At 48.3% G+C, this 24,137-nt stretch overlaps 1 protein-coding gene across 1 annotated transcript in view; it reads right to left on the reverse strand.

The window, feature by feature from the left end:
- The window catches only part of LOC118078642 (mitochondrial inner membrane protein OXA1L), a 28,526-nt gene extending 4,793 nt beyond the window's left edge, over nucleotides 1-23,733 (reverse strand). The window contains exons 1-10 of the mRNA XM_060281388.1: nucleotides 23,668-23,733; nucleotides 12,479-12,623; nucleotides 10,921-11,084; nucleotides 10,589-10,778; nucleotides 9,687-9,830; nucleotides 9,303-9,388; nucleotides 8,747-8,911; nucleotides 7,162-7,266; nucleotides 6,454-6,616; nucleotides 4,578-4,658 (exon numbers count right to left, since the gene is read on the reverse strand). Of these exons, the coding sequence (XP_060137371.1) occupies nucleotides 4,578-4,658; nucleotides 6,454-6,616; nucleotides 7,162-7,266; nucleotides 8,747-8,911; nucleotides 9,303-9,388; nucleotides 9,687-9,830; nucleotides 10,589-10,778; nucleotides 10,921-11,084; nucleotides 12,479-12,623; nucleotides 23,668-23,733 (1,309 nt within the window). The remainder of the gene's footprint in view (nucleotides 1-4,577; nucleotides 4,659-6,453; nucleotides 6,617-7,161; nucleotides 7,267-8,746; nucleotides 8,912-9,302; nucleotides 9,389-9,686; nucleotides 9,831-10,588; nucleotides 10,779-10,920; nucleotides 11,085-12,478; nucleotides 12,624-23,667) is intronic.
- Between the last annotated feature and the right edge of the window lie 404 nt (nucleotides 23,734-24,137).

The raw sequence follows: 24,137 nt of genomic DNA on the forward strand, positions 1-24,137 counted from the left end.
ACTTTGGAAAGTCAATTGGAATTATAGGAAGAGATTCCAAAAAAACGGAAGTCGATCTCTTCCTACTGTGGACTTTAGAGGCGCGAAAATATCCCAAAGCCGAAAGGGAAATTGATTGCCTTAAAACTCAAAAGAAAGAAAGCTTTTTCTAACCCCTTCTTGACCCTGGAGCTGGCACCCCACGAGGCTCAGCAAGGTTATCAAGAAATAAATTTGACAGCTGTCAAAAAGGGAAAGAAGGAGAACATTTCGTTAAGGACGTTATTTAAGATTAGAAGATGTTAAAGACTTTGAAACTGGTTAGCCAAGATGGAGGTCACCGTCTCTGAGGAAGGAAATTTCCAGTGTCTACTGTCTTCTAATCTTCACTCTGTCTGTGGTTAAGAAAGAATGTTAACATCCTATTCAGCAGCCTTCCGGCAGACTGTGCTAGACTATTTGGAAATTCTGGAAACTCTGAGAGATCTCTTAAAGGTACAGGAACAATTTAGTTCACCGCTGGTGAGTACAGTGGACTATGGATAGGACCACGATGCTACTTCTGAAAATGAAAGGGATCTCTAAAATCAAGAAGAGGATGATGCTCAACAAAAGGTGGAAAAAGAAGAAGATGAAGAGAAGACTACAATCAGCATTAGCTCTTGGAATTCAATTGAGAAAGCAATCTTCGTGGAGAAGCATCACCTCCAATGGAAAATGATTTTTGAAAATCGGGAGACTGAGGAAAATAGAAAAGGGAGAAGTGAGACCGAGGGGTAGGAAAAGCAGAGGGAGGGGAGGACAGAGACCGGAATTTTGAACTGCAGTAGATTTGGTGTGGGATGAAAAATTGGTAAACTGGTATATAGGCTGGCTGAAAAACGGTTCTGAAATCTTGGCTTGATGAAGGAAATGCTGGACCAAATGGGGGAAAGACTCCGGGGGGGAGGAGAGGGCGTTTAAGAGAATAATGTTAAGATGTTTGGTTAGAGATATTAATAATATGTAATAATTGACATTTCTTGTGGGGGGTGGAGGAAGGGCTGGGGAAAGAAACTTTAGACTTGTTGAGTAGAATGCTATGTTTAGCTAGGTAGTTGGGTGGATAGCCACCTATCTTCCTCCCTATCGACCTGAAGCCTCTGGTGGCAGGGGGGGCTCTGGGGGGGAGGGAAGGGTGGAAGGAAACCCAATTACAAAATAGACCTCCCTTGGATGGTCGCACCTCATAGGTCCTCTTGTGGCAGGAGGGGGCTTGTGGGGAGGCGGCACGAAGAAGGAGGGAAATAATGTTGATCTTTAAGAATAAGAATTAGAATTAAGAAAAGAAACCCGCCATAATTATATTAAGGAGCTATGAAAATCAGGAAGAAGGGATCTGTGGAAGTCACAAATACAATGTTTAACAAAGTAAGAAACTGATATTCTTAATTGTTTGTCTGTTTGTCTATTATGCTGGAGGATTATATATAAATAGTTGGGGGGTTCCTTATCCCAATCTCTCCTTTTGTCTCGGGGCCTCCTGGTGGCAGGGGGGGGGTCCAGGAGCTAAGGAGAGGGGGGTGAGGACAAACCCAGCTTCAAAATGGACTACCTTCGACTCTCAACACCTGCAGGATCCACTTGTGGCAGAAGGGGACTTGTGGGGGGAGGGAGGGAAGGTGGATGGAAATGTTCTTTTATGTTTTGCCTTTTTGTGTTATTATATAAAACTAATAAAAATTATTTTTTTTAAAAAAAGAGGGGGGGGTAAATTCTCCAGGACAACCTTAAGGAGTAAAAGGTATTTAACTGATCTCTTATCACTGCCGTCTGATTCTGGTTTGGAGGGTTTCTGGTTTATAATTTTATAACTGCTTCTTTTTCTATCTACACACATACATCCTATATAATAAAGTGCAAGTGTCTCTGCGTCCAGATTCCGTGTGTCCCATTTTCCGCGCTAATGCGCATGTGCCCCGGGGACACAGGGATTGGACGCAGAGACTGCACGCACTCCCCCCCCCCCCCGCTTCTCTCTCTCTCAACAGCTTCCACTCCAAACCGCCGTTCCGCGCCTCGCCTTCCAACTAACGGCGCGAGGGGAAGAGGGAAAGGGACTGCGAGGGATTGTGACGCGAGCGCGCAATGGAGCGTGTCTGTTTGCGTCCCTGTCGCCGTTCCCCACCCCCACCCCATCGCATACCCATGCAGAAGGAGACCGCCAAGCGCCCCAGCCAGCCAGCGGGACCAAGCACGATGGCCGCGGCAGGAGGCGGTGGCCTGCCGAGTCGGTGCCCAACAGTGCCGCACAGAGTGTCCCAAGCCTCCTGCCCTGTTGCTGCTGCTGGCTCCCGGAGGCTTGGGGAGCTCTGCGTGGCACTGCTGGGTGCCGATCCGGCAGGCTGCCTCCGGGAGCCAGCAGCAGCAATGAGGCCGAGGATCTCGCTGGCTTCCTCCGTCCCCTTGATTTCTGCATTGATGAGTTGGTTTGGAGAGGCGGACGGCAGAGTGAGTGAGTGAGTGAGTGTGTGTGAGAGAGAGAGAGAGAGACAGAGACACAGAGAGAGGAGAAAACAAGCCCTCCCTTGCTGGTCAGGGGGTGGGAGAAAGGTCCCAGATTCTCAAGGTTCCCCCTCCTCCCTCTCCGAGTTTAATGGGTGTTTGGCAGCGGCGGCATCCCCAGTCTGCCGATGTGAACAAGAGGGGAAGAGTGAGAGCTGTGGAATGCCATCCTGCAATGTTGAAATTGCCATTGTAATTTCCACTCCCCCATTGCCTTGCTCGCTTTCTCACCTCCGTGAACCTCCCCCGCCCCGTCCTTCTTTCTTCCTCCCCCTCCCCTTTTCAGCGATCCTCTTTTCCTCTCTGCCCCCCCCCACCTGCACTCCGGTGTCTGATTAAACGAGAAGGAAGTTTGGGAGTGGAGGCTTTAAGAGGCAGCCTGCAACCACGAATTGTTGAAATTGCCATTGCAGGCTGCCTCTTAAAGGGAGAGCTTCACTCCCACACTTCCTTCTCATTTAATCAGAGCACGGGTGAGCGAGGCAATGGAGCAGGGAGGGGGCGTTTGAGGAAACCCACCCGATCACTTCTTGGAGTGGTTTAAAGCCACAGCGTCCCCTGGTAAAAGGCTGAGATTTCTTCACCAGCCCTGTTTACTTGCTACAGCCTTTGGCCTTCTTCCCCCAGTGTCCTGCCAGGTTGGCCCCTGATCCTGTTATGGCACTTAGGTCTTTTACTGGGCAGATGATGAGATAACTTTATAGGGACAGGATCTTCCTGAAACTTTTTCTTTCTTTCTTCTGCTGCCGTCTGTACAGCAGGAGGAGGCAGGCGCCCGGAACCATGTGGTACTTAAGGTGTTGTTGTTGTTGTTTAGTCGTTTAGTCGTGTCCGACTCTTCATGACCCCATGGACCATAGCACGCCAGGCACTCCTGTCTTGCACTGCCTCCCGCAGTTTGGTCAAACTCATGTTCGTAGCTTCGAGAACACTGTCCAACCATCTTGTCCTCTGTCGTCCCCTTTTCCTAGTGCCCTCAATCTTTCCCAACATCAGGGTCTTTTCCAAGGATTCTTCTCTTCTCATGAGGTGGCCAAAGTATTGGAGCCTCAGCTTCACGATCTGTCCTTCCAGGGAGCACTCAGGGCTAATTCCTTAAGAATGGATAGGTTTGATCTTCTTGCAGTCCATGGGACTCTCAAGAGTCTCCTCCAGCACCATAAAAAATAATAAGACACCCCTTGAAAACAAGCCATATGCTTATTTTCTTGAGTAAAATAAATATGAGACGGTATCTTAAAATAGGAGAAACACGGTAGTGGGCGAGAGTGAGTGGGGACAGGCAGCAGCGCTCGCCCGACAGGGAGCACGACACGTGTGCCTCACACCCTGTGTGTATCCAGATATATTTGCGTGTGCGCACGTGTGTGTGTGAGAGAGAGAGAGAGAGCGCAGTTCTTGGCTTTCACAGGGTGGGTGGGGAGGATGAAAGGGTGTTGTTTCCTCCCTGTAACACAGCCTTTCACGCGATCGCAGAGAGCGACGCTGCCCCGTCAAGAAGGGGGATGCAGCTGGCCCCCCTCTTTCCCTCATCCCCCCGGCCAATATTTCATATTGTGTCTTCCGGGGGAGGGTCCCACACGAGATATCTGCGCTTTGGGGCTTAGTCACAGGTGCATCAGTGATAGCAGCACTCCCGGACACTGAGATCCAGCACCGAGGGCCTTCTGGCGGTTCCCTCATTGCGAGAAGTGAGGTTACAGGGAACCAGGCAGAGGGCCTTCTCGGTAGTGGCACCCGCCCTGTGGAACGCCCTCCCAGCAGATGTCAAGGCAATAAGCAACTATTTTACTTTTAGAAGACAACTGAAGGCAGCCCTGTTTAGGGAAGTTTTTAATGTTTGATGCTGTACTGTTTTTAATATTCGGTTGGAAGCCGCCCAGAGTGGCTGAGTATATTATTATTATTATATTTGCACATTGACTTACCGGGCAGAGCAAGTGGAGGGAAAAACCCATCCCAGGATCCCCTCCTCCCTGCAGGAAAAGGATCACACACATGCCTGGTGGTCGTGGATGGCGGCAGGAGAGGGCGAGGGGGTGCAGGGAACTTACCCTTAGCTGCCAAATTCAGGTGGTTTTTGATGCGCTGCTCCCTCTCTTCCATCTGCTGAGCCACCTGTGCATTTTTCCAGCCTGGAAGGGGGTGGAGACGCAAGTAAGTTAACCCCCTAGGAGCTGGAGACCTTTGAGAAGCCCTTATAACCTCCCTTGCGCCACAGCCACCTTTGGCCACCCTCCTCCTCCCAAGTCAGCTTTCTTTTTTGTTGTCTGTTTTTAAGTAAAAATAAAAAGTGGGGGAAAAGGTATACTATATCATTATAAGAGCTAACAATTACAGCTCTGCATATACTTATCTAGTATATTATCTAGTACCTTGGAAGTCGAATGGAATCCGTTCCGGAAGTCCGCTCAACTTCCAAAACGTTCAGAAACCAAAGCGCGGCTTCTGATTGGCTGCAGGAAGCTGAAGTTGGATGTTCGGCTTCCAAAAACAATTTGCAAGCCAAAACAGTCACTTCTGGATTTTCCTTCTTTTTTTTTTTCTTTCTTTTTTCTTTTTTCCTTTTCCTTTTTTTTTCTTTCCCTTTTCGTTATGTTATGTTATGTTATGTTATATTATTATGTTATGTTATGTTATGTTATGTTATGTTATGTTATGCTATGTTATGTTATGTTATATTATGATAGGTTTGCCTAAGTTGATTTTGTATATTATTTGTAGTCTGATGGATTTAATTTATTTAGACCAACCTTGATTTGTTTACTTATGTTGATTAAGTTACGTTGGGTGGCTTAAATATGTAGTTATGTTATTTATATTACTTGATATACTATAGTATTTAAGTTGCCAAGTTATTTTATGTTATTAAGTTACTTTAAATTTTTTTTTTTTGGTGTCTGTACATCTTTTAAAATTTTCTAATAAAGTCTATTTTAAAATTTAAAAAAAAAAAAAAAAAAAAAAAAACTTATCTAGTATATTATCTAGTACCTTGGAAGTCGAATGGAATCCGTTCCGGAAGTCCGCTCAACTTCCAAAACGTTCAGAAACCAAAGCGCGGCTTCTGATTGGCTGCAGGAAGCTGAAGTTGGATGTTCGGCTTCCAAAAACAATTTGCAAGCCAAAACAGTCACTTCTGGATTTGCGGTGTTTGGGAGCCAAAATGTTTGAGAACTAAGCTGTTCAAAAAGCAAGGTATGACTATATGGGTATTAAAGGTAAAGGTAAAAGGACCCCTGACAATTAAGTCTAGTAATGAACGACTCTGGGGTTGCGGTGCTCATCTCGCTTTAAAGGCCGAGGGAGCAGGCGTTTGTCTGCTTCCGCAGTCAGTTTTTCCGGGTCATGTGGCCAGCATGACTAAGCTGCCTTTGGCGAAACCAAAGCAGCACATGGAAACGCCATTTACCTTCCCGCCGGAGCGGTACCTATTTATCTACTTATTATTACCATCCCAATAGAGTGGTACCTCGGCTTACGAAGACGATCCGTTCCGCGGCGCTCTTTGTAAGTCGAGGTTTTCAGATGTCGAAGCGCCTGTTCTGCGCATGCGTGATTTTGCGCTTCTGCGCAGGCACAGAACGCGCGCGTGGAAGCAGCGCGGCGAAAAGACTTCTGGGGTTGTCGGCTTCGTAAGTCGAAACCTTCGTAAGTCGAAGCATTCATATGTCGAGGTACCACTGTACAAATATGTTTATTTTTAACCTACTACGGGCAACGACCATTTATGTTTCCCAGTTATCAAACTCCGTATGTAGTTCAAAAAAACATTTTCCTCTGAAAAGTTTAACTTTCCCAGCACAGTCATATTGATATAATCTGCTCCTTCCTCCCCAAACCTAATAACTGTAGGACATTGTAAAAATGTGCATTTTAAAAAACACCACTATCCTTCCTGCATCTCAGACAACATGCTGCCTTAATCACCTTTCTTGAAGCTCTTTATGAAGCCTCCCTGAGCAGGCAGGACGCTGGGGTCGTGCTGCACCCGGTCGGGGATGCCAAGTCGGGTGCGAACTGCAGGCAACCGCAGAAAGGCCACTTGCACCAGCGAGAAGAGGTTGGATGTCAGCCAGTAGGTGAAAATGACCTGCAGGGAGGGAAAGAGAGAGACTCAAAGACCCCCTTCATTCATTGCACGTGGGGAAGTTCGTATAGAACGTGGCCCACCCTGTTGCAACAGGATAGCTGCCCCGTGGCATGAGAGGTGCTGGAGAATTGAGGGTCAGCGGGGAGGAAGTGGGAACAGCAGCCCCACAGGAAAAGGCGTTCCCCCCCCCCCCCCGTGTGATGAAAGTTCAGGAAAGTCCCCTTTGTACTTGCCCACAGCTCCCATCTGCCCAAGCAAGCATAGCCAATGGCAAAGAATGATGGGAGTTGTAGTTCGGCAACATCTGGAGGGCACAGTACCCCCTGCACCGGCCGCAGAGGAACAGATCCAGCTGAAGCTTTATTTACACTCTTTTTGTTTCTCTTGGACTGTGCAGGCTAAATTGCAGGTTTCTGAACCGAACGGGGGGGCCAAGGCTGAGACGAAGGAACATGGGTTTGCGCAGGGCAAGTCAGAACTGGCCACGAGATGTTTCATAGGGAATACATAAAAGCAATTGCAATCTGTCTGCGGCAGCGTCTCACCGTCGGGAAGGAGATTGTGAGAGGCAGGATAGCAAGTGGCATCACCCGGAAAATTGTTTTCATAATGTGGAGGTTCGGGTTCGCCACTCCGGATTCTGCTCCTAGCTGCAGAGAAGGTGGACACTGTTAAGCCTCCTGCCATTTCCCCCATTTTTCACTGCATTGTCCTTTCCTACATGAGGTTTTCTGCCAAGGAGGAATTCTGAAATTGTGGGGGGAATTTCTAGTGATGGACAGGATCCAGAGGTAGCCACAGCCTCTCTCGCCCTTGGCAGTGCACCCCATCCCTCCAACAACTGGCTTTAGGAGGTTCACTGCAGCCTTATTATCTAGGCCCCAAACCCCCCCCCCACTTTATTTTGGGATAAAGCAAATTCCGAACGTTCCTTATGATCTCCTTTGGGTCTACCCCTGTCTAATACAGACCCATAATATTAGGGGCACCAAACCAATTCACACATCTGGTCCTGTCTAAGCTCTGTTTCAGAGCCCATGAGGCCTCTGGTCTCTTTATTTCCTATTTGTTCTGTGATACGCAGACACCTCAAATTTCTTCATCGGTCCACTAATTCAGTTGCCTTCCCCACACCTTCTGCCCCCACAGCATAGGGGTTAGTACCCACAGAGAGGTTTGTTCTCCACAAACCTCTCTTAATCCCCCCATCATTGCCTCTTGCAGAATCCAATGCCTAACTATGCACTGTGTCGAAAAAAACCACTTTCCTTTGCCTGTCAATAAACAAACAAATAAATAATAATAATATTTCATTTATACCCCACCCATCTGGCTGGCTTGCCCAAGCCACTGTGGGCGGCTTCCAAGACATTAAAACATAATAAAACATCAAACAGTAACAACCTGATCCAATATAAAACTCACAGTAACTTTAAAATCAACCACTTATATCAAACAAAGCAACATTCAACAATCCCATCAGAATCTAATACTAAACAGCAAAATTAAACACCAGCAAATAATAATTAAACAGTTCAACCACAATGAAGGATTACCAATCTGTAATCAATAAAAATAACAGCAAATCACAACTCATAAAATGCCCCAAAACATACAAAAGCATGCAAAAGGATCCGATTGAGAAACAAAGAAGCACAACTTTTAAAGCTATTTTTTAAAATAAAAAATATCCCTGAACTCCTTCCTCTCTTCCCAGCTGCTGCTGCTGTTCTCACAGTCATAGTCTGGGAAAGGCTGGGAGTGGCAAAGCAGGTGGAAAAGCCATTGCCTGATGAGGAACAGAAAGTCTCTCTCCCCTCCCAGTTTTTCCTCTGGAGCAGCTCTCTTATGAAGGCTTCCAGAATTGTAAGTTCAAACGTTCAGCCATGAATTCAAGCGTTATGGAGAGGGAGAATAAGGATCCCCCTAACGTATTTCCCCTACACCAGCGGTGGAGAACCTTATCGGCTACATAGGCCAGATTCTTAACCGGATTGGCCACATGAGCCAAATTTGACATCGATGTGACGTCACACGTGGGCAGGCAGTTGGCTCCACCTCCCCAGTCAAAATCCATTGTATCCATGGATGCAGTATAAGAAGGACCCCTGGAGGGACCCAAAGACTCACCTCCAAGATGGCCCACATGGTGACAGTCACCGTCAGGGGCAAGACATAGTAGGGATCGGCAGCCGTGAGATCCGAGAACCACCACAGACCCCCAGTTTGAAGGCTGGGCACAGGGAGCTCCGCCATTTTGCGCAGGGCAATGAAGAACGAGATGAAAATGGGTGCCTGAGAGAGAGAGAGAGGAAGGGATAGAGGATGAGTGCGAGAAGGGGAGGAGGCAGAACTGGGAGTAATATTTAAATACCACACACACAATTCAAATATTTATATTTATTAATGCTTTCATGGTCCGCCCGTCCCCGGTAATTTCTATTTGTGTCGCACAAATCACTTCAGGGCACCCCAGTGTAAAAAGCGGCAAATAAATACAGTACAGCGAGCGATAAATAAACGAACAACACAGACGTGAAATTTGGGGTGGGAAGCTTCTTTCAACTGACTTTCATATCTGGTAAGCTTGCATTCATTGCTGTGAAGTCTACAGACAAAGGGCAGGATGTAAATTCATAAAAACAGAACAAAAACAAGCCAGCCTAGCAGTGGGGCAGAGACTCACTTGGACCAAGGGCACGAGAAACCCTCGTAGCGGGTTGACATCGTGGGTTTTCTGGTAGAGGTTCAGGTCTGTATAAGCTTTGGCAACTGCGGGAGAAAAGCGGAATGATTTGCGGGGAAGGCAAAGTAGATTATCACCCACAATCTCCTTCTACAAGCCCCTTGCCCTCCCCTATAGATCAGGTCCCGACAGGTGACATCATGTGGGGCAACCCTATTCCTTGAGAGCTCCACTGTCTGCCTCCCCAGCCTTGTCTCATCCTAGCAACCCAAGCACCCCCTCCCCGATTCATTCAACGTGGTCCCTTTCCAATGTGGTTTGCTTGCAACCCCAGCTGTGCCCTTTCCCCCCAGAGCCCTTTGCCCCATACACCGGCCAACTCACACTCAAATTTGTTCCCCGAGTTCTTGGCCTCGTTCATGCGGGCGGTCAGCTCTGAAATCTGCGGCATGTGGTTGTTGAGCTTCACTGCCTCCCGCTGGCCCTTCACGATGAGCGGGAAAACCAAGCAACGGGCCACAAGCGTCCCTGAGGAGTTTGGCATGGGAGAGAGGAGGATACCCGTTACTCCCAAGTGCAATGGCCGCGATGTCACCCACAATGCAATTCCAGAAATCGCTACCTTACCCAGAACTTCTGTTGGGAGGCTTGTGCAAAAGGGGTAGGTGGGTGAACTTCTCCTGCAGAGGCTGAAGGCATCGTTTACCCAGAAGGCAGTAGTGGTGATCATTAGGGGGCCACAAATTTTGGTTCCTAGCCTGTCTTATTAAACCCAGAGGTTTTCTACATCACACCTCTCCAAGCGAGCTAGAGGACACATTCCAGTCAAGCCAAAGAACGAGGGAAAATGTGGAGCAGGGCAGGTACGTTTCCTGCTGTGCTCCAGAGCTGCCTTAGCACTGCATCACGCTACTTGTCTATCCAGCCCAATACTGCCTGCTCTGGCTGGCAGCAGCTCCCCAGAATCTTCGGCAGAGAGGCTTCTCTCTCATCTGCACCAGTTAGCTTGTCGTTTAACAAGAGATGCTCTAGGGAACTGAGCTTGAGGTACAAAGTTTGTGTTTGGGGTGTGTGTGTATAGCCTTGTCTCTCTCCGGGCTGTGCACAATTTTTGGCAAGAGCATGAAACCCGCCAAGTGCTAAGCACTCTGTTGCCAAGCTCTGGCCCCTGCTGGCAGCAGTGTCCAAGTCACGGGGCCAAAGTGCCCACTCTGATGATGCTCTCTGCCAGCCCAAAGGTATATCTAAATCTCCACCCGCTTCCCAAATTCACCAGGCCCCTTCACCTGTCACGATGGCTCCCCACCACGGCAGCCCTATATCCACATGGAGGGACTCCAAAAAGTTCTGGATCAGACCCACCGGAGTGTGGGACCCCAGGCCCAGCTCTGCAAAACTCTGCTCTTGGACAGCCTGGGCAAGGTCCCCTGCAGAGAGCGCACCCTCTAGTGGCGGGGAGGATACAGGCTGAAGAACCTGAAGAAGGAAGAGGCAGGAAAGTAAGTTAGCATTGACTAATGCGAATGCTCTCAGCCCCCAACTGCTAGGTTCTCTTCGCTACCTTCATTTGCAACCCTCCACCGTCACCTTCCAAATTTCACAACCATGCTGCTCTTACCTGTGTGCCAGCAGCAGCAGCAGCTGCCGTGCTCTGACACCTGTTTATCGGTCTCAGCAGGAGAACATGGCAGCCGTTTTGAGGACGCGGGTGAGGGGCAAAAGGAGATTTAACTCTGAGCCACGTGAACGGGACGGACGTTCTGTGGATCTGGAAGGCAAGTTCTGAGAATCAGCATCCTGACAATGGCACCTGCTAGGAAGATGACTACTTCTGTGATATATAGGAAATGTGTGTGGAACAAATTCCTCAGATCTCTTATCACGGCCGTCTGATTCTGGTTCGGAGGGGGAGCGGAAACCACTTTAAATTGACAGGGAATCAAAATCCAGTTGTAAAACCATTTTCTCGCTTGTGCAAGTTTTAGGGATCAGGGTGTATTCATAGTTTGACGTGTAAAAATTATTTTGGGTTGGGTGGAGCAACTTTCTCTCATTCTAACAGTCTCTCATTCTAACAGTCTCTCATTCTAACCTACTTCACAGGGTTGTTGAGAATAAACTGGGGAACATTTTAGAAGCAAGTATGCCACTGTGCGCATATAATATGTATATTTATATAATTTTATAACTGCTTCTTTTTCTATCTACACACATACACATATATTAATAATCTATTAATTCTAGACATAGTTTAGAAAGCAATAAAACACAATAGGGCAGAAAGGGTGAATCATATTTTGATGGACAGCAGATGTAACTAATATACATAATATAGATAAATCTACCCAGGTGCTTACGAGGTTGAAGCCATTTTAATTTCTCCCCCCAGCATTTTAACTTTTGTATGTTTTATAGCACAGTTGTGCATTTGTAAACTGCTTTGAGGTTTTCTTTTTACAATCGAGCGGTTGTATAGGTTTTATGAAACAAATAAAAGACAAGCGTGTCTTGCGCTTCATAGAAGGAATACAAACATATGAAATGAGCTAAAAAGGAGGAAAGAAGAAGGGGCTGCACAAAACCCCTCCATCAATATAGCGTCACATAATCCATGCCATTTTCACATCTTTCACAAATATCTGCCAAGGCAGCTCTGGCCTGTTTGAATACCCTCCCTAATATCATACGGCAAATGTTTATTAAATACATCAATTGTTCAGACCAGCGTTTCTCAACCGGTGTTCCGCGGCACACTACTGTGCCGCGAGACACTGGCTGGTGTGCCACGACGAGAAGGGCGATTTGCATTGTCACGTCGCTGACCCGCTGGAAAGGACAATGCAAATCGCCCTTATCGTCTGCCCGCCTGGGGTCTGTGCGTGCCGTAATTTAAAAGAAACAACAGCAAGAACTCAAGAATTTGAAAATTCCCACGACGGCTGTGATTTGTTCTCGCGAGAGGTCAGCCTTCCCCCTCCCTCCTCCCACCCACCCACCCCCCCCCCCGCTCGCTTCCAGCCGGCCGGTGAGTGATTGCGGGTGGGGGGGAGGAAGAGGACGACGGCGGAGAGGCTGCTGCTGCTGCGCAAACAGAGACCGAGCGAGAGCGCGCGCGGCGACCAGCGACTGAGCAGGCCCAGCGCAGAGAGCCCGCCCGAGGAGGTGCGCACGTTCACCGGCCTTCCCCAACCGCTGCAGCGGGTGCGACAGAGGGAGAGAGATGTCGCCTTTCTGACGGGAGGCCGAGCGGCGCGGAGGCGGAGGCGGCGACACCCGCCTGAGCAGCAGGTACCGCTTGCGAAGAAGGAGGCCGGTGGGTGGCTAGGCAGGAGGAGCGAGCGAGCGAGCGAGGGCGGGTAGGCAGGCGGGCGGCGGGCCAGGCTTATAGGCCCGAGATGGTTGGACAGTTTTCTCGAAGCTACCAACATGAGTTTGACCAAACTGCGGGAGGCAGTGCAAGACAGGAGTGCCTGGCGTGCTATGGTCCATGGGGTCACGAAGAGTCGGACACGACTAAACAACTAAAAACAACAACAGAGCAATGTGGGCTGTGGCCATGTTTAAAAAGAGTGATGCTGTTCTTCAGTTTAGCAGTGGGAGCGAGGTGGTGTGGCTGATGCGGCCATGTTGGTTCCGGGCAATATAGAAAAAGCGCAAGCTTGGCCATGTTGGTTATGGGCGATGTGAGAGGAGGTGCGGTCATGTTTACTGTTGGCAGTAGCGCCGCGTATTGCCATAGTATATGTGGGCAAATGCAACAACAACCAAGTCTTCAAGATGCTATATGGACAAATCCCGCCCTTTCTTGGAAAAGCCACAAGGAGGCAGCAGAGAAACGTTTCCGCTGATTGGGACAGAGCTTGGTCAGGTTTAGCACGTGTTTAATTTTACTTTAGGGACCCAGGTGGCGCTGTGGTTAAACCACTGAGCCTAGGGCTTGCTGATCAGAAGGTCGGCGGTTCGAATCCCTGTGATGGGGTGAGCTCCCGTTGCTTGGTCCCAGCTCCTGCCAACCTAGCAGTTCGAAAGCATGTCAAAATGCAAGTAGATAAATAGGAACCGCTACAGCGGGAAGGTAAACGGCGTTTCCATGTGCTGCTCTGGTTTGCCAGAAATGGCTTTGTCATGCTGGCCACATGACCTGGAAGCTATACGCCGGCTCCCTCGGCCAGTAATGCGAGATGAGCGCGCAACCCCAGAGTCGGTCACGACTGGACCTAATGATCAGGGGTCCCTTTACCTTTACCTTAATTTCACTTTATTGTTGTTTTATTGTATTGTTATTTCTATTTTTGTATTTTCTTTATTTCTATTCTTTTTTAATGTTCGTTGTTTATGTTTGTGTAGAGGTGTGAGATGTCGTTATATATATAAAATCAATAAAAATTATTTATAAAAAAACTAAAAAAAACTGTTAAAACAAGTTGACGTCAAACTGATCAAAATAGAAATAAAACCTGCAGTCTCAAAACAAATACATTTAATAAAACCTCATGTTAAACTTAAGTTTTACAAAATCACACTGTTGTTATTATTATTACTGTTATTATCTCAATTTATTGCCCACTGTAATCCCAGGGACGATGATGATTTTACATGGATACACTTGGAAAAGACCTCATATTTGCTAATACCGGTACGAAGTCGTATTTGTTAACAGCAGTGCTGAGCTGGAAGCCACGTTTTGGAACCAACTCTATTGAGGAACCGGGTGCATTCTTAGGAAAGGGCACAGGAGGGCAGCAGAGAGCAAAGTCTGGAGGAGCCCCTTTGATCTTGACACTTTCATCCAGAGTTTTCTAAAACCTTGTTGTCCTATTCACATTCTGCAGAGATGGGAAAAGATGGACATAGAAAAACACCCTCTCTTTTAGACTTAGGGACCGAACACCCAAGCCCCGGGGGCCTCACAGCAGAATTAAAGCTGCCCCTTTTAATTGTTCCCTTAAAAAAAATCACCCCCTTCTTCTTTTTTAGTTACTGTATCAATAAGAAGCTCCCCAGGAGCTTCGGCAGAGATGCCTCCTACTGCCCTCATGTGGACTTACCTACTTACTACAAGTGTCTTAAAATCAAACCATGTTAATTTGCAGCCCAGGCTGTTGCACACAGAGGGTGCTTGTGGGGCATTTGGTTGGCCACGTAGAGAACAGGTTGTTATACCAGATCCAGCCTGATCCAGCAGCCACCATTTTCTTAGAATCGTAGAATCGTAGAGTTGGAAGAGACCACAAGGGACATCCAGTCCAACCCCCTGCCGAGCAGGAAACACCATCAAAGCATTCTTGACATATGCCTGTCAAGCCTCTGCTTAAAGACCTCCAAAGAAGGAGACTCCACCACACTCCTTGGTAGCAAATTCCACTGCCGAATAGCTCTTACTGTCAGGAAGTTCTTTCTAATGTTTAGGTGGAATCTTCTTTCTTGTAGTTTGAATCCATTGCTCCGTGTCTGCTTCTCTGAAGCAGCAGAAAACAACCTTTCTCCCTCCTCTATATGACATCCTTTTATATATTTGAACATGGCTATCATATCACCCCTTAACCTTCTCTTCTCCAGGCTAAACATACCCAGCTCCCTAAGCCGTTCCTCATAAGGCATCGTTTCCAGGCCTTTGACCATTTCTCTTTCTAAGTTCTCATTTCTAAGTTCTCATTTCTAAATTCTCTTTCTCTATATTGAAGACTCATCTATATATGTTGTTGCTTAGTCGTTTAGTCGTGTCTGACTCTTCGTGACCCCATGGACCATAGCACGCCAGGCACTCCTGTCTTGCACTGCCTCCCGCAGTTTGGTCAAACTCATGTTGGTAGCTTCGAGAACACTGTCCAACCATCTCGTCCTCTGTCTTCCCCTTCTCCTAGTGCCCTCAATCTTTCCCAACATCAGGGTCTTTTCCATCTATATATATATAAATGTAAACTGGGCATGTGGGTTACTATCCACTTTTCTCCAAAACCGCTTCACAGCTTGCATTCAAATTTGAACACTATGTCCAAAGTGAATGTCCGAAGGCTCTTATAAGGTTTTCAAAGACAGATGCCACACCTCCGCCAGGTCAACCCCCCCCCCAAAAAAAACCCTGTTCCAGAACCATAGCGGCCAAGTCCCGGTTAGAAAACTACGGGATCAGCCGCGCTGGTACTGGAGGTCGCTTCTACGCATGTCCAGACATGCGTAGAAGCGACTTCCGGTGCCGGCACTGCCCGATTCCCGGTGCCCAGACATGGGCAGAGCGGCACTGGAAGAAATTTGGGGGAATTACGGGATATTTCGCCATTTGGGGTGACAGCGAAAAATGGCTTTAAAAACGGGGATTTCCCAGGGAAAACGGGAGACTTAGCAGCTATGTCCAGAATGCACCACTCAGCCAAAAGTGCATGCTGGGAAAAGAACAAGGTTGCAAACCAGCGCCCTCTAGTGGCAGATACACTGGTACTGCACCTATAAAACCTTCCCACTCAACAGCACCTTGGCTCCCGTTTACATACTAGGCTGAAGACTTGACAGACTAGGCCGAATGGCGGTACTGACTCGCCTGGGTGGGGGTTGGGGGGAGGAGGGGGTGGGATTGGTCAGGACACGGTGGGACCAGTCACAGGGATGAGCCAAGGGGGTGGGGGGAAGAGGGGACATGATACGTCATGGGTCGGGACAGGGTGGGGGGAATCACAGGGAAAAGCTGGTGGTGGGGGGAGGAGGGGTGGGATACGTCATGGATCGCTGCTGCTGCTCTGCCAGGGAGTGTTTGGGAGGACTGCTCCCCGTGAAGCCCACTTTCCACCTTGGGCTGGGGTGGGCCCCACACTCCACCACAGCTTTTAAGGCTCCTAGGAGGCCTGAAACAGTGCCGCTGCTGCTCTGCTTGTAATTTTGATGTGTTTGTAACTTTCATTGGTTTTGTTTTTTTATTTTTATTGTTTTGTTTGTTTTCTGTATTGGTTTTAATTTGATTTTAAGGGGAGGGGTCAGGGCTGCCTGGGAGTGGGTCCCAGCCAACAAAATGGCTGGGGCAGATTCCATAGGGGGGATGCACTGGGACAACCGATCTCAGTGATCATGGGTAGGAGGAGGAGTTACGCTAAGACCAGACAATGTCATTACCGAGGAGGCAGGTTTAGTCGTTGTCTGAGGACTATCCCTGCCTCCGGGTCTGGTCCTGACCGGATGGATACTTGAATCAGCAAGGGATACCCACACAACCTGAAGGTGTTGCTGTGCAATGCCAGGTCAATGATCCCTAAGACCACTGCTATCCATGACGATCGTGGATGGAGGACTTGACCTGGCATGTGTAACAGAGACTTGGTTGGATGAAGCAGATGGGCCTGTTCTTGCTGCTGCTTGCCCACCAGGTTTCTCTTACGCACAGCAACCCAGGCTTTGTGGGCGGGGAGGGGGGGTTTGCAGTGATTTTTAGGAAGTCATTAGTTTATACCAGGCATCCTATTGGGAAGACCCAGTTCTCTGAGTGCATGTTCTCTGAGTTGGGCAATAGGGACAGTACAGGATTCCTTTTGGTGTACCGACCTCTCCGCTGCACCAAGGATTCCCTGTCTGAGCTGCTTCAGGTTGTGGCGGATGTTCTCCTGGAGACACCTAGTTTGGTTGTCCTAGGGGATTTTAACATCCATGCCGACACAGCCTTACAAGGGGCCGCTCAGGACTTTGTGGAAAGCATGGCCTCCATGGGGCTGTCCCTGAATAAGTCTGGCCCAACTCATAGCCGCGGACATGCCTTGGACCTGGTGTTCACCTCTATGGAGGTTGGTGATCTGACACTAAGCAAAAGCGAAACTAAAGAAGTGCCATGGTCAGATCACTACCTGGTGCAACTGGACTTCTCCGCGACCCTTCCCCTCTGCAGGGAGGTGGGACCGATTCGGATGGTCCACCCCCGCCACCTAATGGATCCAAATGGTTTCCAGAGAGTGGTAGGGGATGCTTTATCCCATGTTGATGGCATTTCAGCCGATTCCCGAGCGGCCCGCTGGAATGTGGAGTTAACCAGGGCTATTGACTGCATGGAGCCCGGACAGCCCCATGGTTCTCCACGGATCTGAGGGCAATGAAACAATCGCTGAGACAGCTAGAGTTCCGGTGGCGGATAACTCATTCTGAAGCTGACCGGACACGCGTTAGAGCTCAATGTCGAGCCTACCAAGTGGCGGTAGCGACGGTGAAGAAGACTTTCTTCGCTGCCTCTATTGCATCTGCGGAAAACAGCAACAGGAGACTCTTTCAGGTGGTTCGCAATCTAGCGGAACCACCTGCTCCATCGGGGTCCAGTACGGGCCACATGATCTCCTGCAATGATTTTGCAAAGTTTTTTGCAGATAAAGTCGCTCAGATTCGGGAAGAGGTAGACTCCACCGTGGGAGCAGGGCCGGGGCGGGGGAGTTCTAGAGTCCTGTCTAGTCAAGTTGTGTGGGATCAATTCCAATCTGTTACCTCCGAGGATGTGGACAGGCTGCTTGGACAAGCGAAACCAACCACCTGTCTCCTTGATCATTGCCCATCCTGGCTTATAAAAGCTAGCCGAGAAGGGCTGGGTGATGGGCTTCGCGGGTTGGTGAATGCTTCTCTCTGTGAGGGAGCCTTCCCAGACCTGCTGAAAGAGGCGGTTATTAAACCCCTTCTTTAAAAAAACCTTCTTTAGATGCGGCCAATATGGCCAACTATTGCCCAGTCTCAAATCTTCCATTCCTGGGCAAGGTGATTGAGCGAGTGGTTGCTGAACAACTCCAGGCACGCCTGGAAGAAGCGGACCATTTGGATCCTTTCCAGTCAGGATTCAGGCCTCATCATGGGACTGAAACTGCCTTGGTCGCGCTGGTCTATGATCTCCGTCGGGCTAAGGACAAAGGTGAGAGCTGTTTCCTAGTCCTGCTGGATCTCTCATTCTGGATCTTTCCATTCAACCCCTATAGCCTTACCCAGACAATCCACAAAGAGGCTCATCTGTGAGGTTCTCAGGGCCGGCTCTAGGGCAAGGCTCGGTGGCACAATGCGCCAGGGTGCCGGGCTGCCAGGGGCGCTGTGTCAGTACGGCCGCGGCAGTCGCACGGCGCCCGTGGCACCCCCCAGCCGCCCTCCTGCCAGCTGCACCCTCGCGGCGCCCGGCACAGTCCACAGGTGTGCTGTGCCCGTATGCCCGCCAGCCAGACAGCAGTGCGGCGCCCTCTGATGTTCTGTGCACTGTGATCCTGCAGAGAAAATTAACCCAACCGCCTGATGGAGGGAAGGGAGGGGATGTGACCCCACCCTCCCCTCTTCCCCTGAGAACTCCTGCCCATCTTAATGAATCAAAATTAATTCCTCAGATGATTTGCCCGAGGAAGAGGAGAGGGTGAAGGAAGGCACCCGGAGGACTGGAAATGCAGGCGACTCCAAAGCTAAGCTGGAATCAGATGGTTTTCTCTTCATAGTGCATTTAGTGATTCTGTTCTGCTGTTTTGTGTGTTGAATCCCTAGGCAAAAACTGAAGCCTCCCAGCCTGCCATTTTGGGGCAGGCTGGGAAAACTGGTGCCCTTCCAGTTGTTGCTGACTACGCATCCCATCAGCCAGCGTGGCAGCTGCAGTCCATCAACAGATGGCAATGCCTCTACTTTGGAACTCCCTGCCTCTTGACAGCAGCTGGTCACCTTCTCTGTACTCTCTTCGCTGGTCACCAAAAACATTTCATCCTGTCCAGATGTTTAGAGAGCTGGTGCAAGTTCTGCTCTGCTTTCACCCGCTTGCTATTTGAGCTGCTGGAGGTCTTACATTATTCTTGTTAATTCTTCTTTTGGGTAATGTTCTTGTTTCTAAATCCTTTTCATAAGCCTCTCCTGTTTTACGGTTTGTTGGTTTTTTAATGAGCAAGCAGAGTATACATTTTACGGAATGAAGGAATGAATGCGACTGGGCTCTGACTCCCAGCCATTGCCCCTGACCCCGGAGGGTGCTGGCTGCAGGGGCTGATGGGAGCTGGAGCCCAGCGACACCTGCAAGGGTGGCCCTGGGTGCTCGCCATCCCTCGCTCAGGTGGGCCTCCTAGGTTTCTGACCCAGCAAGGCAGCAGCCTACAGCAATGGGGGTGCAGGTCTTTTGGGGGACGGAGAGCCTTGGCTGTTGTGCTATGCAAAGAAATGGAAATGGGCTTGGTTCGAACTTAAGAAGAGCTTGCTGGATCAGGCCGATGACCCTTCTTGTCCAGCGTCCTTCTCTCACAGAGGCCAACCAGATGTCAGTGAGATGCCCACAAACAGGATCCAAACACAAGAGCCCTCTCCCGTCCTGCGGTTTTCCGCAACTGGTCTTCGGAAGCATTGCCCCTTCCGACTGTGGAGGCAGAGCAGAGCCAGGGTTACCAGTAGCCACTGAGAAGCCTTACCCTCCACAAATCTGCCCAATGCTCTTCTAAAGCTGTCCGAATTGGTGGTCGCTTCTGCCTCCAGTGGGAGGGAGTTCCACAGTTTACCTATGTCCTGGCACCTCCCTTGGGGAGCAGCAGTTGTGGTGTGTCCTGCCCGGGGCCCGAGTGACGTTCAAAGGTTCAGCGATTTGTTGCTTTCTCAGTAAACAGTTTATTGCCTTTGTAATTACGGTGATTAAGCGCCTGCCCGGCGGTGGCAGGCTGCTTTTTCTGGTGGGGCAAGCGAGTTCCCTGCCACAACAAAGGGTGGGTTGCTTTCTGCCCCCCCCCATTCCATTGCCCTCCTACTTTCTCCCAAATCCTGGCATGCCCTCCTGGTGGTTGTGTTATTGTGGGTGAGGAGTTGTTTAAGATTGGGTGGCTGTCTGTAGGCAATGAAAGGTCTTCCTCCCAGAGCTTGAGAAAGGGAGCTGTCATTGTCCAGGAGAGGCTGTAGATCTCTGATGATGCGTTGTACTGTTTTAACTTGGGAGCTGTATGTGATTACTAGTGGTGTTCTGTTATTTTCTTTTTTGGGTCTGTCTTGCAGCAGGTTCTCTCTGGGTATCAGTCTGGCTCTGTTGATCTGTTGTTTAACTTCATCAGGTGGATATTTTACTTCTAAAGAGATTTGCTGTTGATCTCTTAGGTGAGAGTCTCTGCCTATAGAGTTGATGACAGTTAATGACTGTTAAATAGTCCTGATAGTTTTAATGGGGCCATCAAACATACCATCTCAGGACTATTTAATTGCTCATCGTCTAACATTGTGCATGCCATCAAATGCCAACGGTGCCCTTCAGCTCTCTATATTGGACAAACAGGCCAAACCCTACGCCAGGCATCCCCAAACTTCGGCCCTCCAGATGTTTTGGACTACAATTCCCATCTTCCCCGACCACTGGTCCTGTTAGCTTGGGATCATGGGAGTTGTAGGCCAAAACATCAGGAGGGCCGCAGTTTGGGGATGCCTGCCCTACGCCAAAGGATAAATGGACATAAATCTGACATCAGGAATCACAAGACAGAGAAACCAGGACATTCTATACAAGATCTCAAAGTACCCTAGCTGTTTTATTACAGAAAAACTTCAGAAACAGACTGGAAAGAGAAGTTGCTGAATTGCAACTCATCACCAAGCTTAAAAACATGGAGAGACCTGGTCTGAATAAGGACACTGGATTCATATCTCATTATACACGATAAAGCTTTCTTTAGCACCTCAGCCCTTGCTTTTTCCTGCAAGACCAATTGCAGTTGTTAACAGTCATCAACAGGTTTACCACTCCTATCAGCCAATCACCCATTCCCACCACGCTTCTGAGTAATACCCCTCCACACCCTCTGACTATACATAAGGGTCTGGTGACTTCTGCTTCAGTGTATCTGAAGAAGTGTGCATGCACACAAAAGCTCATACCCATGACAAACTTAGTTGGTCTCTAAGGTGCTACTGAATGGATTTTTTATTTTGTATTGTCATAATTAGATCACTGGAAAGGATAAATAATTGTCGCTCTCCAATCTTATTATCAAACGAGTGTCGCGGTCACTCTGACCTGCACATCACCCCCAGACGTTTGGCGGTCTATTGGTGATGTGCCAACGACAAAATAAATACCTCCTCAATACACCACAGACCAGGATAAGGTAAAATAAAACAAAGTTGCTTTATTGTGTGTTCATAAGCTTAATGGTTGCAGTACAAATCTTAGGTTGTTTCAAATTTCAGATGGTTCCTATACCGGCCTATTACCTCTCATTATAAATTACCAGCCTATTACCGCTAAAATCAACTAAAGAAATATTTGTAAATAATCTCTCAACTCTGTATCCTGTCTGACTAAAATCACCACCTATTCTCCACCTCAATATATTAAACCAGCTCTCTCTGCAACTAACCCATCAACTCCAACTCCCTTCAACTCCTCTTATCTTTATCTCCCCCCCCCTCCTGTCTGCCTGCTTCCCCTTATATATCCCTGCTTCTGCCTGGAGAGCTCCCATTGGCCGTTTACCTCACTGGCAACTTAACTCTTTCTAAGCCCCTAGAGGTGAAACGCCACAACGAGCCTCACTGAAAAAATATTTCCTGGTGCCTTGATCTGTGTCAGAGAACACAGCAGAATATAATCAGCACTAAATGGTGTCCTTCAATTATGTCTAAACATAATAAATGTTGCCTCTCCTTTTCTCTCAACCTCTCCCAAATGGGAACCTCTATTGCACCAACCATAAAGAAACCAGCCTTCAGCAAGAAGAGACAATCCTCACCGGCCTGGTCATAGGCCGGGTTAGTAAGGGTTAACAAAATAGAACAGTTAGAACCCAAGGGCTCTGACTGGGTATAAAAACCCCACCCCTGGAGGCAGTTGGGAGTCGGTTGGTCAGGTCAGGTAGTCAGTTGGTCATTAGTTGAGAGTTAGAGATAGAGCTGGTTTAAATACTGAGGGGAGGCATAGGTGGTGAGTTATTGAGAAGTCAGGATAGAGAGTTTGAGTGCTTTTATTTACAGAAACATTTAGTTGACTTTAGCGGTATTAGGCCGGTAATATTTATAATTAGTGGTAATGGGCCGTGTGAGGATGGGTCCCACTCTCTCTTACTATCAATGCGACACAGGAATTCCGAGGGGAAAACACCACCCTCTTCTCCTGTCGCCTCAAAAATAAACCCCTTTTACTTATGGGGTTCCTTAGTAAGGAGAACCTTCCAGCTTACGTGGCCTGGTACCTTAAGAAACTCTAGGCCAGGCATGTCAAACCTGTGGCCCTCCAGATGTTTTGGACTACAATTCCCATCTTCCCCAACCACTGGTCCTGCTAGCTAGGGATCATGGGAGTTGTAGGCCAAAACATCTGGAGGGCCGCAGGTTTGACATGCCTGCTCTAGGCTGTCCAATGGAATAACCTCTTGCCTACAGTAAAGGGTCTCCCTCAGTTTGATTCCCCACTGTAAAAGTTTGCCCTTTTCACTCTGGCAACTTCTTGGCGCCTCAGGTTACCCTACTAAGCCTACTCCATTTAACTCCAGGACACAAACTGCCACCTCCCTGCCTGAGGTGAGTTTTGCCCTCTCTTGAGCCACCACGGCTGTGAGTCCTGATACCTCGCTGGAATAATAAAGACGAACCTTTTTGGCAAAACAGAGATGAAGTTTTATTGTCTTAAAAGCATAAGTGTTTCTTTAACGTGTCATGTATTTATCTGCCTTGTTTCAGTTGTACAAAAAAAACTCAGTCAAACATTTAACTTCAAGTTTTCCTAAATCTTATCTAAATTCCCAGTCTCCTGACCTCTCCACTTTCTTCATATATCACCTCACACCCTCCTCCCTCTCCCTAACTGACCAAACCGACACTCCCTCCTTTTGAACCGGGCACAGTCCCGCCCCCATCAGAATTCTATGTCAGTCAGGCTGGAGGTGGATTAACTCTTTGCCAGCCAGGTAGGAATAAACATTTCAAAACTGCGTCAATTTGTCACAGGCCGGTATAGGAAACATCTGTTATTTGGAACATTAAAGAATATTACTGAAACCATTACGCTTATGTGCTTATAATAAAGCAACATATTTTTATTTCAAACAACATCCTGGTCTGAAGTGATTAACAAGTGCCAGTTAGAATACTGGTTGGTGGCAGCAGGTATTCCACTTGTCGTTGGCACAGTCATCAATAGACCGTTAAACGTCCGGAGATGCTGCAGGACAGGGTGACTGCGACACTCAGGATTGCAACAAATTCCTATTACACTCAGGTTCTTGGAGGGACAGTCTGGGAATCTTACAGGTGAGTCAACTTTTTGATAGGGTGGAGCTAGGAGATTGCTTGGGAATGTTCTTGCCAAAGTCTTCAGGGGTACTATATAAGCAGCCCTGCAGCTCATGTGAGATTCACACTCGGTCTTAACATGTGGGCCACCTTTCTCTTTGTGGGACTCCTTTGGGGGGGCCAGCCTGCCACTTACTTCTTCCCGGGCTGCTACAGGTGAGTTTGCTTCTCTTTCCTTCCTCTTTGCAGCCTTCTTGTGCATTGTGCCTGAAATCTGGGCATCTCGAATCACCCTTGGACACAGAGAAATAACAACCCTTTCCTGCTTATTTGACAGCAGTAAATATAATACTGCTGGGTCAGATCCCTTGTATCCAAAATGAATACCTCTTTATTAATATTTGTAAGCACCTGTTTCTGTGTGCTGAGATCTTGGTAGGTTTAAGTGATAGCAGAGATATTCTTTTTATTGGGGTAGGGAAGGCAGGGCTCTCAGCTGAAATTATTAAGCTGAGATTCCTGCATTGCTGAGGAAGGTTCTATCAGGGAGGTTCTCTCTATACAGAGAGGGCAGCTATCATATACCCTTGACCGAAGAATGGTATATTCCATCTGTCTGGGATGGTGTAAAGAAATGTAACTTGAGGGTGAGGCATGCTCCTTCGA

This window comes from Zootoca vivipara, chromosome 13 (genome assembly GCF_963506605.1).
Source record: "Zootoca vivipara chromosome 13, rZooViv1.1, whole genome shotgun sequence".
NCBI lineage: Eukaryota > Metazoa > Chordata > Lepidosauria > Squamata > Lacertidae > Zootoca > Zootoca vivipara.